This window comes from Carassius auratus, chromosome 43 (genome assembly GCF_003368295.1).
Source record: "Carassius auratus strain Wakin chromosome 43, ASM336829v1, whole genome shotgun sequence".
In the NCBI taxonomy this organism is placed as follows: domain Eukaryota; kingdom Metazoa; phylum Chordata; class Actinopteri; order Cypriniformes; family Cyprinidae; genus Carassius; species Carassius auratus.
The window spans coordinates 9,804,547-9,819,967 of NC_039285.1; the positions used below are offsets into that span (position 1 = coordinate 9,804,547).

Below are 15,421 nucleotides of genomic sequence, written 5' to 3' on the forward strand. Positions count from 1 at the left end.
GGTTCAGGGTTAGAACCTAGTTATTACATAGTTATTGTAATTACTATAATAAGTACATGGTATGTACATGAGGAACAGGACTGTAAAAAACAGCCTGTCCTCCAACAAAAAACGACCATATAGGTCGTTTGTGCAAGCATTTATTACGACCTATATTTACGTTTTAAAGTTAAGCGCCCTCTAGCGGGAGTAAAAATAATGACAGTCTCGCGTTGCGTCTGTCGTCATGAATTGACGTATAACATCATTACCAATCAAAATGCACGTTTATTTAAATGCAATGTGTGGGCGTTTTACACCGATCTCACAGTATTTCCTACATATTTTACTACTGTAGGTGGCTTTATTCGTTCGAATGACCACACCTAACCCCACCCCTAAACCTAACCCTCACAGAAATCATGCTAAATTATGATTTTTGAGCATATACATTTTCGCGCACGTCTGTTCCCTGGGATCGAACCCATGATAGCATGATTACATATCAAGGTATAACGCAATAATCTACTAACTGAGCTACACGAAACGCAAACCGGAGGGCAAATGAAAGAGTACAAAACATTAATATGAAAACGACCTTTTACCTATAGGGGCGCAATTGTAGTATACGCTCTGCTGGGTCGTATTTCAGGGATTTGGACAAACGACCTATACAAGCGTATTGGTTGGAGGACAGGTTGGTAAAAAAGTGCTACCAAAATGTTTTTTTTTATGTTTTTTTTTTTAAAGTATGGTGACTTAAGGTTTTATTGATTAGTCATTGATTGGATTGTTGATCTGAAAAGATTACTGTAGGTTGTAAGAAAGGGATGGGGTTTAAAATTTGAGAAGTTAATACTGAAAAAAAGGAAAATTTAATGAAAAAACCTACATGGGTAGTAAAATGTTTACAATATGATCCATAACATGCTTTTAGAAAATATAGTGTGAATTTTAATCTCAGTAGTCAATTGTAAATTTCATAAATTGGTTTGAAGTTGATATTTTCATTACATCTTTGATGTTTTGTTACCTTCTAGAAACTGAACACTGGTTCTGAGAAGGCGGATGTAGACATCAGATGTGGCGGAATGGCGGAAAGTTAAAACAAAGTGACTGCATGACTATTCAATTTATCATGATCGGTTTATCCTCTTAATCTCACAATATGAGATGGTGAGCAGGGAAATGTCTCATCAATTACTTTGACAGACAACAGTGAATATAATGTCAAACTAATGAACCCTGCCATCAAAGAGTAATCTCCATGAAAATTGATTAATTTAGTCTTTGTGGAGCAACCCTGCATGCCTCAAGTCCAGATAATTGCCCTGCCCCTTCCCAAGGCTGCTGGTAATAATGCAGACAGATGGATATCATGTGGGACACACCAGCAGGTATTCATCTTGCCGTGGACCGCAGAAAAGAAAGACAGGGAGCCACTGGCTGTATTGATGCTGACATCACCTCACCACCTCAAATCATTCTCCAGTCTTCCTCCCCATATCCCGGATCTCCTCCGCCCCTGCACCCTAGTTCCTGGCCATTAATAAACCCGTCTGTCTCCTCATTCCTGCTATCTGAAACCGAAGAGCCCCACACTTTCACATACACAGACCGCTCGCAGTGTTGCATCTGTCTGCCGTGGCATGTGTGCCTGCATTAACGCGCGTGTGCACCACTAAAAGAGAGAGAGAACGGGTGAGCGTGCCAGTGAGGAGAGGGAGAGAGAACGGGAGAAGGGATAAGCGAGCGATCGAGAGAAAAAGGGTGAAAGAGACGCCGAGCGCATGAGAGCAAGACAAAGCAATGAAATTCATCGGAGCCGCTTACCTCCTGTTCCTTCTCCCTGCTTTAAGCTTCAACAGCAGGTAAGAGCAGATTTACATCTCTGGCTTTATCCATTAACCCCATCATTCTGTCTGTCGTGGACACAATAGCTTATTATATTCATTTGAGATGTAGACTACTGTTAAAGCCTCCATCTATGCTTAAAAATCTCTGAAGAGAGAAGCAGGGTGATTGAGACAGCACCAGGAGCAAGGTGAAAGATGTTTAACAGCTCAACTTTTTCCTGCTTCTGCTCTGGGCTTGGCTAGCCTGCAGACAAAACAGAGATGTTCACTTTCTGGCACACAGAGTGAGTGAAATGAGACAGGAGTTTGTGGCGTATGGGAAGGAGCAAGTTTTGTGTTAGTAAGAGCTTTGGGATGCCCGTGCAAAAGCAGAATGTGTGTGTGTGTGTGTGTGTGTGTATTATGCAGCGAGGGGAAGAATCTGAGATGAGGAATAAAGAGAGAAGAAACGCTAAGAAGGAGTCTTGCAGAGTCAGGGAGTTTTCAAGGATTGATCATTAATTTAACTACTGATAAAGCCATGCCTCTTCCTCTCTAAACCCAGAGCACGGGAAAGGTCAGTGAGCACTCAGCCAAGATTTGAGCAGTGACTTTATCATCTATGGGGTGTTCTTTATGCTCCTTTTGGGTAAATTGAAAAGCTTGTTAATAGTGAATTTGTTCTGCAAATACTTCTGCCCTTTAGACTTGCCCAGGGAGTGGCCCTAGAACACACATGCTTGTAATACAAACACTGATGCAATTATTCTTAACACACACACAAACTTGTGTGCCACTAGTATGGAACTAATTCATGAGTTTGTATGTGTGTGTGTGTGTGTGTGTGTGTGTGTGGAGGGGGGGGGGGGTTGCTTATAAATAATAATAAAATAGTATAAAAATTGAATTAATAATAAAATAAAAACTACATCTAAAAACATTGAAAAAATATGTGTAGATTTTGTATTCTTTTATTAATATATTTCTTATAGTTGAAAGGCATCTTACAGTTAACAAGTTTCAATGTTTACAGCTTTTTCTCAGTGAAAACTGGAGACAGTTTTTGAATTAATTTTAAAAGAGTTCTATAGCATAAATGATAGTTGATTAATAAGACTTTACCATTATATTTTCAAATCAAAGGCGCGGCTTGAATAATGTTAATGGGGTCATCTTTTAACACAAAATGAAGTTAATCTCACTTGCTTTTTCTTAGTGTAAGACATTTATCAAGGCCAGTCTCTGTGAGTCACATCTCTAGATTCTCATTAGACCAGTGTCAAACACACATTTGAACTACCTTTTCAAATTCTTAGTTAAATTTTTCCATATAAACCTAAATGCTTATATATATGTATATATTCCTTTTACGTCTCTGGACCTTAGCTTTGTTTATATTGTATTCATGCATTTGATAGATGCTCTTCTCCAAAGCGACTTGATTTGAATTCAATATTTCAAAATATACATTTTATCAGTTAATGCTTTCCCTGGGAATGAAATTCATGACCTTGCCATTGCTATTTCGAGTGATTCTATAGATCATTTGTTTTTAGTTGTTATTGACAAGAAAAAAAAAAATCAAATATTAACTTTTCAAAAAGTTATTATTCTATTTGTCTGTTATAAATAAAGTAATTCAAAAAACTTTTTTTTTTTTTTTTTTTGTCTGGCCAGCCATTTGGCACAAGATCATACTTTTAACTGAGATACAGTGCAGTGGAGCATAAAAGCATCAACCTACAGTGGTGTAAAAAACAGCACTTGCACTAATTTCTCTGGGATTTTCCCCAAACCCAGCAATGCTACGGCTCTTGTATGTTTTAGTCATCACAACAACAGTCATACCTTTTGTTGTCTTCAGTGATACTCTTCTACTATCTTTGTTGTGATTTTTGTGTTCATATCATTTGAACATCATATTCAGTTCTGTTGTGAAACAGCATTTCTAACTGGAAGAGTTTTCTAGTGCATGAAACAGCATGTTACAGTTGATCAGGGACAGCTGCATAGTGCCCATAATATCAAAAATCACTAATTCCCACTTCTATGAGTATAGAAATGTAGTTTTTAAATTTTAAGAGTGTAGCACTAGGCCTACTTTTGATGTTTCCTTCAATTTTTAAATTACTTTCAGATTCACAGGTTAAAAACATGGTCATAAAATACATTTGTGAGGCTCTCATTTAGATATCCAGAATCCCAGCTCGGCAGTAAACCGCTCTCATGCCAAGAGCAAAGACGCTTTCTCACAATCTACATCAACATTTCATCAATTCTACTTACTGGTTTGCAAAGCTCAACAGACAAGTGTATTGAACTACACATGTATAAATCAGCAAGCTGTACTATTCAGCATTTTATACAGAGATGATTACATTATGCTGCATAAGCATTTGATGTTTGAGGAAACCTACTCCAAACAGAACTGTACTGATCGATTTCATCAGGACCCATAAACAGCGCAAAAAATGGCTAGATGATGTGAGATGTGGCTTATTTGGAGATATTGAATTCTTCCACAGCTACATGTTAATGACATGTCTTTGCGCTCGGTGATGAATAGTTCAGGCTATGGCTGATGAATGAATTGGGAGCTTCATTTGAAAGGGCAACCATGACCTTGCCACACATACATAAAACATAGTAAATCTTGGACAAAAGAATAAAATTACCATTCCTGCATGTAAAAATGTTCATTTTTAGGTATGCATAAGCATTGTGATGTATGCATGTTACGCTCTATACATCATTGCTTTGGTAATGCATCACTGTGTGTTTCAGAATATTTTATGCATTCATACAAGGACATACACTTCTCATGGATTTTCCATACCTTGTCAGTATTGCGTCAGGTTTAAAATATTTTTTTTTGTTAAAGCAGATTTAATATGTTCTTAAACAGCTCAAATAATTTCTTTATTAAAAAATGGTCTTATCAAATTAAGATTATAAAATAGAAAAAAATCAGTTTCAAAACTTTTATTTTATTTTACTTTCTTATCAACAAATAATCTTTTTTTTTGTTTTCTACAAAAATGTTAAGCACTACAGTTTTTAACATTGATAATAATAAGAAATGTTTCTTGAACACCAAATCAGAATATTAGACTTATTTTTATAGGAATCATGTGATACTGAAGACTGTTGAATCTTTGCCATCATAGGAGTACTTTAAAATATCGCAAATATATTCACATATTAAACAGATAAGAGTACATTTAAATGCTAATATTTCATAATATTACTGTTTTTACTGTATTTTCAAATAAATGCATACTTTGAGAGCATACAAAACTTTTTGATGAAAAATTGCATCTCATATTAAATATATTAGTTCACCTATAAATGAAGATTTTGTGAACATTTACTCACACAAGAGTATTACAATTTATTATTATTTCTTTTTGTACATTTAACGGAAGTCATTGGGTTCCGAAACTCCACTGACTTTATTTATCCATTTATTTATTTAATATCTTTTTTGTGTCCCACACATTTAGATATTTGATGACAGAATTGTGATTTTGTTATGAACAACCCCTTTAACACTTTCAATAGAATGTGACCAGTTCCAGAAAGTGTTTCTGTAAAACGTTTTCTCATCTGCTCAAGTTGTTAAGTGTTAAGCTAAGTTGTTAAATGTCTCTTTATCACATCCTCTATATTGTGGCTCTGGGTTTTGGTTCCTCGGCTCGAATGGCTTCGTTCAGTGTTACAACTGTCAGTGCTTTTCAGTTCCGCTCGCATGCCTGCAGCGTCTCCCTCAGGATCGCAGTCTCGCTCTCTGATGACTCAAACTTTGATGTAGGGAACCGTGGCAGCCTCTTCTGCCAAAACCTAGCCTCCAGTAAAGTGAGTGAAATGTCAAAAAAGAGCATGTGCAAAGGTATAAATGTAAGACGAAAGGTGGGGAACTCCCATTTTAAACCTAGATCAAGAATGGCGGATCGGTCATGCAATTGCTCATGCGCGTTTCCCCAGCCCCCTTGCAGAAGCCTACATCTTTTGTTTTTATCAGGCAAAGCCTCGGAGGCAGCGGTGTCATGTCGGAAAATGACTGGGAAGACAAACTCATTGTGGTGTGGATCGATGACACAGTGGCTGGTGGGAGGGGGTCACATGTCTCATAGCCGTGCTCTATGGGCCCGATCATTACCCATAAATCTCGCGTTTTAATGGCTTGAACATTCTCACTGATATCCTTGCACTCTGGCTACTCGGATGCAATAAAATATTCCATTCTTGCTTTGTGTGAATAATGACCTTGAATGATGCTTTATGGTTGCCATGGCAACCGTGATTGTTCCCTTGATAGGAATCGCTCTTGTGTGTGAGTGTACTAGCAGAATTTGCTGGGAACACACTGAGTGTGGTGGTCATCTGATTTTCTTTCTTTCTTTCTTACTTCTATGTGTTTTGCTTAGTAGTGCGAATGACACATCGTTTTGTGCTTCATTCCTTTGGCAAACTTAGAAAATACAGTTTCTAATTCAGGTTAACCCAGTTGTGCTCGATCGTGAGACTGTGGTTTGAGAAATGGTTCTTCTGCTCCTGTTTTCTCTTTCCCGTCTTGTGTTTTTCTCGGCAGCATCCTGGGGGTTAAACCTCTGAAATCTGAAAATGTTCTCAAAATATCCAGCCAGACGCAATCGCTTTAATCTGACAGCCTCTCCCGGTATGTGTCACTGATAGATTCTGAAGAATAAGGAACTGCTGTGGCTATATCTCAAGCTTGCGCCGAGAGTGGAGAGGAGCACGTGCCAGGCTGGAGAATAGAACAGATTTGTTGGCAGATCCAGAGGTGGCCGTGCGTAACCGCACCCAGAGTGCTTGGCATCGTGAGTGGTAAATGGAAAGGGTCCAACATTATTCTGTGCTCACCTGTGCGATGCATGGCAGCCGTCGTAGAGACCTCTTTCTCTCCTCAGGTCGCATCTGTAATGCGCACTGAGAGATTTCTATTCGAAATTGTGATTACTTTTTAGTTTTATTTATGAATTGAGATTCCTTTAATTAATATTTAACCCAGCTGAAGGAGCATGATTCATTGTATATTAAATAAATATCATGAGTTCAATACAAGTTAAGCTCGATCAACAGCATTTTGTTACTTAGCATTAAACTGAATATCAACTTCTCTCTTCTTCTTCTTCTTTTAAATAAATCTGTTACAGATTACAGTGGAAGTGAGTAAGACCAGTGAAGACCATTAAAATACTTGGTGTTCCATATATATGACATTTACTGCTTTACATACGTCACTGTAAGATCTCTATTTAATGGAAACCTTTTCCGCCACAGGAAAAAACTAACAAAAAATCAACTAAACAAATAAACACAATTTCTTTCTCAGAAATGCAAAAATAAACTTGCAATTGCAAGTTTTAAAGTCAGAATTGGGAGCTATAAAGAATGTACAGTACTAGGCAAATGGTTTTAAGTCAGTTACTATGTTTTGCTGTAGTGTATCAGTAGTAAATATCAGTTTACATTTCCAAACATTATTTTTGCCATTAAATGTAATAATCCAATTAGATTTTTGTTGGCGCAAGGAGTCTGACAGCAGCCAGTGTTGCACACAGAGATCTGATCTCATCAGACTGTCTGGATTAACATTAAGAAACAGAACAAACTGAGACAGACTAAATCCAGAAGAACTGTGGCAAGACACTTCAAGAAACCTGCCTGCAAAGGTACCTGAAAAACAATGTGCAAGTGTACATAGCGTGGTCACACCAAATGTTGATAGAGTTAGTTAATAGAAGTTAATTAATAAAATAATCTATTTATGGTAATATTTTTGATGGCATCCTCACTTTATAGCATTTTTTTTATAAGTGTCTAAAACTTTGCACAGTACTGTATGGCTTTGCAGGCTTCTTAAAGCGTTTTGGAGACATTGCCTCAGTTCTTCTGGATTTAGTCTGTCTCAGTTTGTTCTGTTTCTTCATGTTATTCCAGACAGACTGGATGATGGTGAGATCAGATCTCAGCACTGACTGCTGTCAGACTCATTGTGCAAACAAAAATCTAACTGGATTATTATATATAAAACTATTTTTGTTGGTGAAAATACTAGTGACCTTTTTGCACAGTACTGTATATTTCCCAATTCTGACATTACAAATCTCTGTCTGTCTGTCCATCCATCCCTTCCATCCATCCATCCACCTGCCTGTCTGTCTGTCTGTCTGCCTGTCACACACACACACACACACACACACACACACACACACACACACACACACACACACACACACACACGCACACACACGCACACACACGCACACAAACACACACACACACATGTATTAATTTTTTTAAGAAAGGAAACAACAGTCAACATGACTATGATTATTTGGTATTAACATCATATCAACTGCTGTTGGTTAAGCTTGACTTGAATTTATAATATTCCTTTAATATGCAGAGTAAAAAAAATTGCATTTAAAATTTTTATTATTTCATCTTGACCCACATAGTATGCATTAATAAAGAATGGATTGTTTTGTTTTCTGTGGTCAAATCAACCATATTCTTCATGCAAGTGTGATGTTTGTGGGACTGCGGCTTTAATGAGATAAGCCAATCAGAAAGTAAGATTCTCCAGGGATGTTCTGGCTGCACAAGCAGTGTTATGAGTGTGAGGATATACATGTAAACAGGGGTAGATTGGAGGTTAGTGGGGAGAGGCTGTTTTCCTGTGCTCTTGCCTTAACAGAGATTGAAAATTTAAATTCGAGAGGCATACTACTGTATAACCAGAATGCCATGGGAACCAATAAGGCTGTCAAACAGTCAGAATAGTAAATTAAATTATTCATTCAAATAGTAAAGCAAATTTACAATAAAAAAAAACCTTGCTTTGCCACAGCAAATATAACACTAGTTAAGGCACCTGGTGATCTACAAAAATGATAACCACTTGGACTGTTTAAGAGAAATGTCAACATCACGATTGCTTCCATCCTTTTTGGGCTGTTTGTGTCAGGGGTGTTTTCTCCAAGGTGGTGCCTCCTCGAATTTGGATGAGACAATATTTGGCAGTACATAAGCTGGTTCACAAATCAAATAAGCCAAACAAGCTAACAGAGCACCCATTGGACATCTCTATTTTTGGCCCATCTCATAATAAACTTGAAATGACTTTTGGAAACACAATGTGATTGCGAGCTCCTTAAATTAAAGGTACATTCCCAGGCCTGCGACCTTCATGGCACCTGGTGTTTACCGAGAACATGATGACTAATGGCTTGAAAAGAAGAGTTAGTATAATGTATTAAAGATACGTGTGACATGATTTTATTGTTGAATCATTTTACAAATTTTCTGAAACCCATGTGATTTGAATGTACACATACTAACAACACTTTACAATAAGAACCCATTAGTTACTGCATAAACCATGAGCAATACATTTGTTACAGTATTTAATGATCTATGGTAACATTAATTAAAATACAGCAGAATTTTATATACATAATGTATAATGTAACTAGGATTTTAAATTCATGTCCTGTGTTAACTGGCTTCAGTTTCATGGCATTCTTGCTAACTCGAAATTGTGGAAAAATAGCAGACAAACAGCAGCTTTACATATGTTTGAATATAATTTTATGCTCTTTTGAAACGTAAATAGTGTGATATCATTTGCAATTTAATATTGGAATGTCAACAATTATGATTATAAACTACATGTGCAAAATGATTTAATTAACTTCTACAGTATATTTAGTGTTTTTCCCCCCTTTCTTTACAGTTATGGTTGTCATCATTCTTTCTGATAACCTCAGAAGCTTAAGTGAGCTAGTGACATTTTTTTATTTATACATCATCTTTATATACTGCCCCATGAAGCTTTGTTGGATTTGAAGTAAGCTTTTGAGTGCAAAGAGTCCCGGGTTCAATATCGTGCGTGATATAAAACAGATTTGTACATAAGAGTAAATGGAACTGTCAAAAATGTACAGTTTAAGACAGCTCAAAAACCTCACAAACCCTCTAACTTGCCGTGAAAAGAATCTGGGAACCAAGAACATTCAGAAACAGTTTCAGAAGATGTTATTCAATGTGTATCCAGCCAAAACTTTAGACAGTTGACCATATAAAGTGATCATGTCTCTTCAGAAGACTTGAGCCGTTTTTCCACTGTCAGGGCAAACCATTCTCATAGATTAACCATTCCATTCTTTGCTGATCCAGCCCAAGTTAAAATGGATATGGTTTCATTTTTCACTGTTGTGCTGAAAACAGAGCCCATTGGAATTCTACACAAAAGTGTCAGTCATTGTAATGCAAGCGTTAAGAGACAGTACGAGATGTAAATAGCGACCATGTAATGAAGGATGAAATGTTTTTATTTATATATTTTTTTAGTTTAACTATTAACTTGTGACAACCTCGCTCAAACAGTTCTAACCAGAACTGCTCCTTACCATTCTTAGAACCATTTGGCCCGAAAGTAGAAAAGTGCCTTTAGATTAAACTGCTCTGTTCATATTGATTTATTTTAGGATTTGTTTTACTAACATTTTGAAATGTCAGAATTTTGGGTTGACAGTCTTTTTCAAAAGAAATCTTCCAAAATAAATAAATAAATTGAATTCTTGAATTCAAAATGAACAAGTTTTATGGGTTTGGGTTGACACGAAGGAGATTAAGTGGCAGCATTTAAATTTTTGAGTCAACTAGGTATACAATTAACATTAATGTTTATAGAAGTATCTCTGTAATTTACCAGAAAATACAAAGGAAAATTTCCCACAGTTACATGCACTTATGTGTTCTTTGAGGTATAACTATGAGAACTTACAAGGCAAGGCAGTTGTAGAAGTATCTGGGGTGATCATGGAGTAACACACGTAGGCCTGAGAACACTGGCCCAAAAAGGGGCAGTACTCTACATAATGTGATTTGACGCTGATTGGACAATATATCCAGAGGCAGAACAAACAGCATAGAACAGTGACTGCTAGTGTAACACTGTGGTTGAATGTGATAGAAAAAAAATCCTCTCTTTCACACTTTCACACCAGATTGAAGAAACCGCCTCTGCATTAACACACCATTATGTTTTGGATAACTTTATCATTCTTGTATAGATCAATCTTTGTCCAGTGTAAAAATGCGAACAGTCCCTCGACTTCTTTTCCCAGATTCAGCAAATTCGGCAGCAATTAACCTGAGCGAAACAACATCAGCATGCACAAATTCAAAGCGTTGCTTTTTGCGCATGCTCTAATCTTATTTATTCTGTTATTTTTTGCAATTTAACAGCTTAACAGCATAGTGCACTGCTGCCTCTCACTGATGTATAAATGTCATTGGTTTAAGGCAAATTTGTATTATTATTTTAAGTAAGCGTCACTCAAACCATTAAGCTGTTTTATTTGCTTAGAAATTAACTGTAACTTAATAAAACCTAGTAAGTATAACAACTAAGTAAAGATAACTAAAGATATCTAAGTAAGATAAACTATTGGATTTTGAGTGGAGATGTTGTTTGTTTGGATCATACATCTGCTGGTCCAGACACAATACTTCGCTGACTCAATCAACACAGCATGACCAGTGTAGAGCACTTGCAGAACAAATGACTCCTAAGAACCATTTTTTGTTATTCAGTAAAAACAAGACAAGTCGATGTCCAAAACAAATAACTCCAAACTGGTCCATTTTCATCTGTCATCTTATCAATAAGAGTAGTTCCACTTCATATGTTTTTCAAAAGCACTTTTCTAGTTTTTTAATAGTATTTTCTAAAAATCTAAATGAGTGAAATCTGTTATGATGTTGTTTAGCACTATTGTTTAAAATAAGAGTTTTTGAATAGCATTTATGCAGCCTCTAAAACGACTGAATTAAGTCTATGTACTGCATGTCATTTTTGTAAGTAACAGTACAGTAAAGTATGTCAGTGGGCATAGGGAATGGGAGCTTTGGAGTGGTGCTGGTTTGAGAGAACATAATCGCAAGCTCAGCGAACACACATGAATGCATTCAAACACACGCTAACAGCATGAAAACTCGTGTTTCGTCCTTAGATATAATACCCCTGCTGGAGGCTATTTTTTCTCTTTTCAAAAGAAATGCTTTCATAAAAAAATATGGACAGAATTGCCCAAGGCAAATATGGGCTTTTGCCTTCTCATTCTTAGATATCCATCATTGATCAGTATACATACAGGCATGCAAATGAGATTATTCAGTAGTTTTATTGTATAGATCAGGGTTGTCAAACTCAGTTTCTGGAGGACCGGAGCCCTGCAGAGTTTTGTTTCAACCCTGCTCCAACACACATAACATGTAGTTTTCAAATAATGGATTGGATCAGGTGTGTTTAATTATTGTTGTATCTAAACTCTATAGGGCTCTGGCCTTTCAGGAATTGAGTTTGACACCCCTGGTATAGACAGAGCAGCAGTGTTATCTTTAATTTGTTATTATTGTTTATATTAATAATATTAATTATTTTTTTATTTAATTTTCCAGTTTTTTTAAGTTGTTTAATATTGTTGTTTAATATATGAGGCCAGTTATTGAATAACGTTTTTGCCGCCTCTAAAAATACTGAATTATAAAGTCTATGTACTGTATGCACACCTCTGACAAATTTTTTTTTTAATATGATGTTTAGCATCATTTAGAAATAATGTTGAATTTATTTCCCCCCCCAAATTTTTTTCATTACAACATTACAATGAAGTGGAATCCAAACTGAAACCATTCAATTCTTTGTTTCTGATCCCTGTCGAGAAACACTTTCTAGTACTCCAATCAAAGCAGAGTACATTGAGGTTTATGTGAAAATGGGATGCCTTGGTTACATGAATATAGATTCCCGCCAAAAATGTTTCACGGTGTAGGGCTGACATTTGTAATTGAGATAAAATCAAAGGCAACAAAGAATTGCTGGTTACTAAGATTCAATTCAATTCAATTTTATTTGTATAGTGCTTTTTATGATACAAATCGTTGCAAAGCAACTTTACAGAAAATGAATGTTTCTATAATATTTAGTAGTAGCTTATCAGTGGTCACTTAGTTTATGTACATATGGCAGAAATGTACAGAAACATCTATTAAAGTCTTAATCGATCAGACTATTAACAGCAATTATTATAATGCAATCAAACTTATGGCAAAATTAGTTATGTATGATGTTTCAGGGTTGTCATCATCAAGATGAAGCAGAGATTTTGCAAAACAGGATGTAGATATTCTGGCAAAAGGCACACAGTAAAGGTTGGCCTTGGTTCAGTCTGCTGCTTTTTTATTTTTATTTTTTTGAAATAAGAGAGTTATTAAAGACGGAAGGAATAGTGCGACAATTAATTCTTCCTGTCTCCTTTTTCATCTTCTCAGGGTCATATCTTCTCACGTCTCTTCTTGTCCTTTTTTATTTTTCCCAGTAATTTTGGGGTACTGGGATGATTTAGATTTTTTAATGAACTAAATGTTAATGGACAGATAGAGGCAGAGAGACGGTAGATATCAGAATAACACTGAGACAAAATGCATTTCGTTTTTTCCTGTTTTCCCTGGTTTGCGTCTCACTCGAGTGCTACATTTATACCAGTTCTGTTTCTCAGAAGTTAGTGTTTTTAGGGATTTGGGGGAAAAGCACTGGCAGAGGCAGAAATAATGGTCACAATATATAAATGAATCATTCTGCCTCTAAAGCTTTAAACTCATGGATTTTTCATGAAATATGCATCATTTATATAATATAACATTAGAGTGACATTATTTATTTAACAATAATTGAACCATTAAAACAATATAAATTGATTTTCTAAAAGCCATTTACAATCACATTTGTTTTTTCATCATCTCAAAAGGTCTGTAACATGAACAGTCCACTAAAATGTATTTGTAGCATAAAGATCATGATTCTTAAGTAAATTATGATCTAGAATCATTATTGCTTACTGATTCTTAAACCGTTCTATTCATATATGTAAAAATGTAATTGTAAGTGTGTGTTATACTGTAGATAAATGTTTTTCTGTGATTTAGATGTAATGAAAACTTAAGAAAAATAGGAATTTAAATATGTATTACTATTATGCAACATTCATAGATATGTCTGTTTTGAAATTTACAAAAACAAATTTATAGTCATGCAAAATCATAGTAACTCTTCATCCTGAATAATAATGAATAACATTAATCAGGCTCTGTTGAGTTGCATACTTTTGTTTTACAGTTATAAGTAACTGTGCTTATCATGACCATATGCCAGTTCTGTCACACAAATTATTAAGAAATGATTTTGCTTTTTTAAAGTAGCTTATATAGTTGAAAAATAAATAAAGAAATAAATGGTTATTGGATTTATTACTTGTGTGGTGTGCAGCAAAATATGGCAATTTTCTGTAGTGACAGTTCAATAGATGGAGGTTAAAATCAGTTTGAAACTAAATTCAATCTTTGAAGGGATTTTGGCAATAGTTTTTGATAAATTAAGCAGTGTTGACCCATACAGTAGTTATAGGCAAGGAAAAACACATTTTATGAGACAATGGAAACAGCAGAGATTGCACCTAAACACAGGTGAATACCTCAGAACATGCTGAATAGAAAAAATCCTTGACACACAAACTACTTTTTTTTTTCCACTGTTGTTGCCTGTTTTGTCCCAGAACTCGAGAATCAGTGTGCTGTGAATCCAAAGTTGCTGTTGCACAGAAAAAAAAAAAAAACTTTTAGATGGAGCATTTTAGCATACTGTATTCCCTGCCTTGTTCTTTTTGATCCTAAGCTTTGATTATATAGTCCTGATTTTAAAGTCACATTTCCCTCTAGGACCCTGTCTTCTTTTTTTTTTTTTTTACTTCGTGCATGATGCAGAGGAAAAGGAAAGTCACCTTGAGAGAAAAAATGGCTGACTGTCAGTCAAACTTGAATCTCCAAGCAGCTTTGCGAGCTGAGGTGTGTCAGGACAAGGCCGTAGGGGAAAGTAAGTGTATGTGTGTGTGTGTGTGTGTGTTTATGTATGTGCATGTATTGCGTTTAGGGGTCTAGGGTGTATGAGAGTCCAGAAGTGTCCGGGCATTTGTGAATTTTATTCAGCCATCAATCTTGTCACCAAAGTTGATCAGAGTCCAGAGATCGGATGGAGCTTTTCTTCCCCAGTATGGAGGGTGACAGCACTGCAAGGCAATGACACGAGCGGTTTGCAAGGATGTCACATGGTGTGTCTTGAAAAGGACAAAGTGGACATTCAGAATGACTGACCAGCTGATGCTGAAAGGACCCTCTGAATTATTTAAGCTAGAAACTCTTTTCAAATGACGTCCTCTAGCATCCGCAAAGTTGCGCGCATTTGTTGTTGTTGTTGCACATCAAGCTGAGATGTTTGAAAGCATTAGCTGATTGAGAAGACAAACTGTGAAGTCAAAGATATATGGACTTGAATTTATTAGAGGCCTGCGTTGAGCACGCAGCACACCAATATTTTCCACACGCTCTCGGGGTAAATTACTCTGAAACAAATGACGTCTGTAAATGAAAAAAAACAACAACCTTGTGCTTTTGAATCTAGCCTTCAGTAGAATTAATGCTTGTTAATTCTCCGCTTGCATTCGTGCCAGCATTAGGTT

General features: G+C 36.1%; 1 protein-coding gene across 1 annotated transcript in view; it reads left to right on the forward strand.

The window, feature by feature from the left end:
- Positions 1-1,369: 1,369 nt before the first annotated feature.
- LOC113061659 (leucine zipper protein 2-like) overlaps positions 1,370-15,421 on the forward strand; it is a 106,910-nt gene continuing 92,858 nt past the window's right edge. Inside the window, exon 1 of the mRNA XM_026230970.1 lies at positions 1,370-1,850. Coding sequence (XP_026086755.1) covers positions 1,789-1,850 — 62 coding nt within the window. The 5' untranslated portion in view covers positions 1,370-1,788. The remainder of the gene's footprint in view (positions 1,851-15,421) is intronic.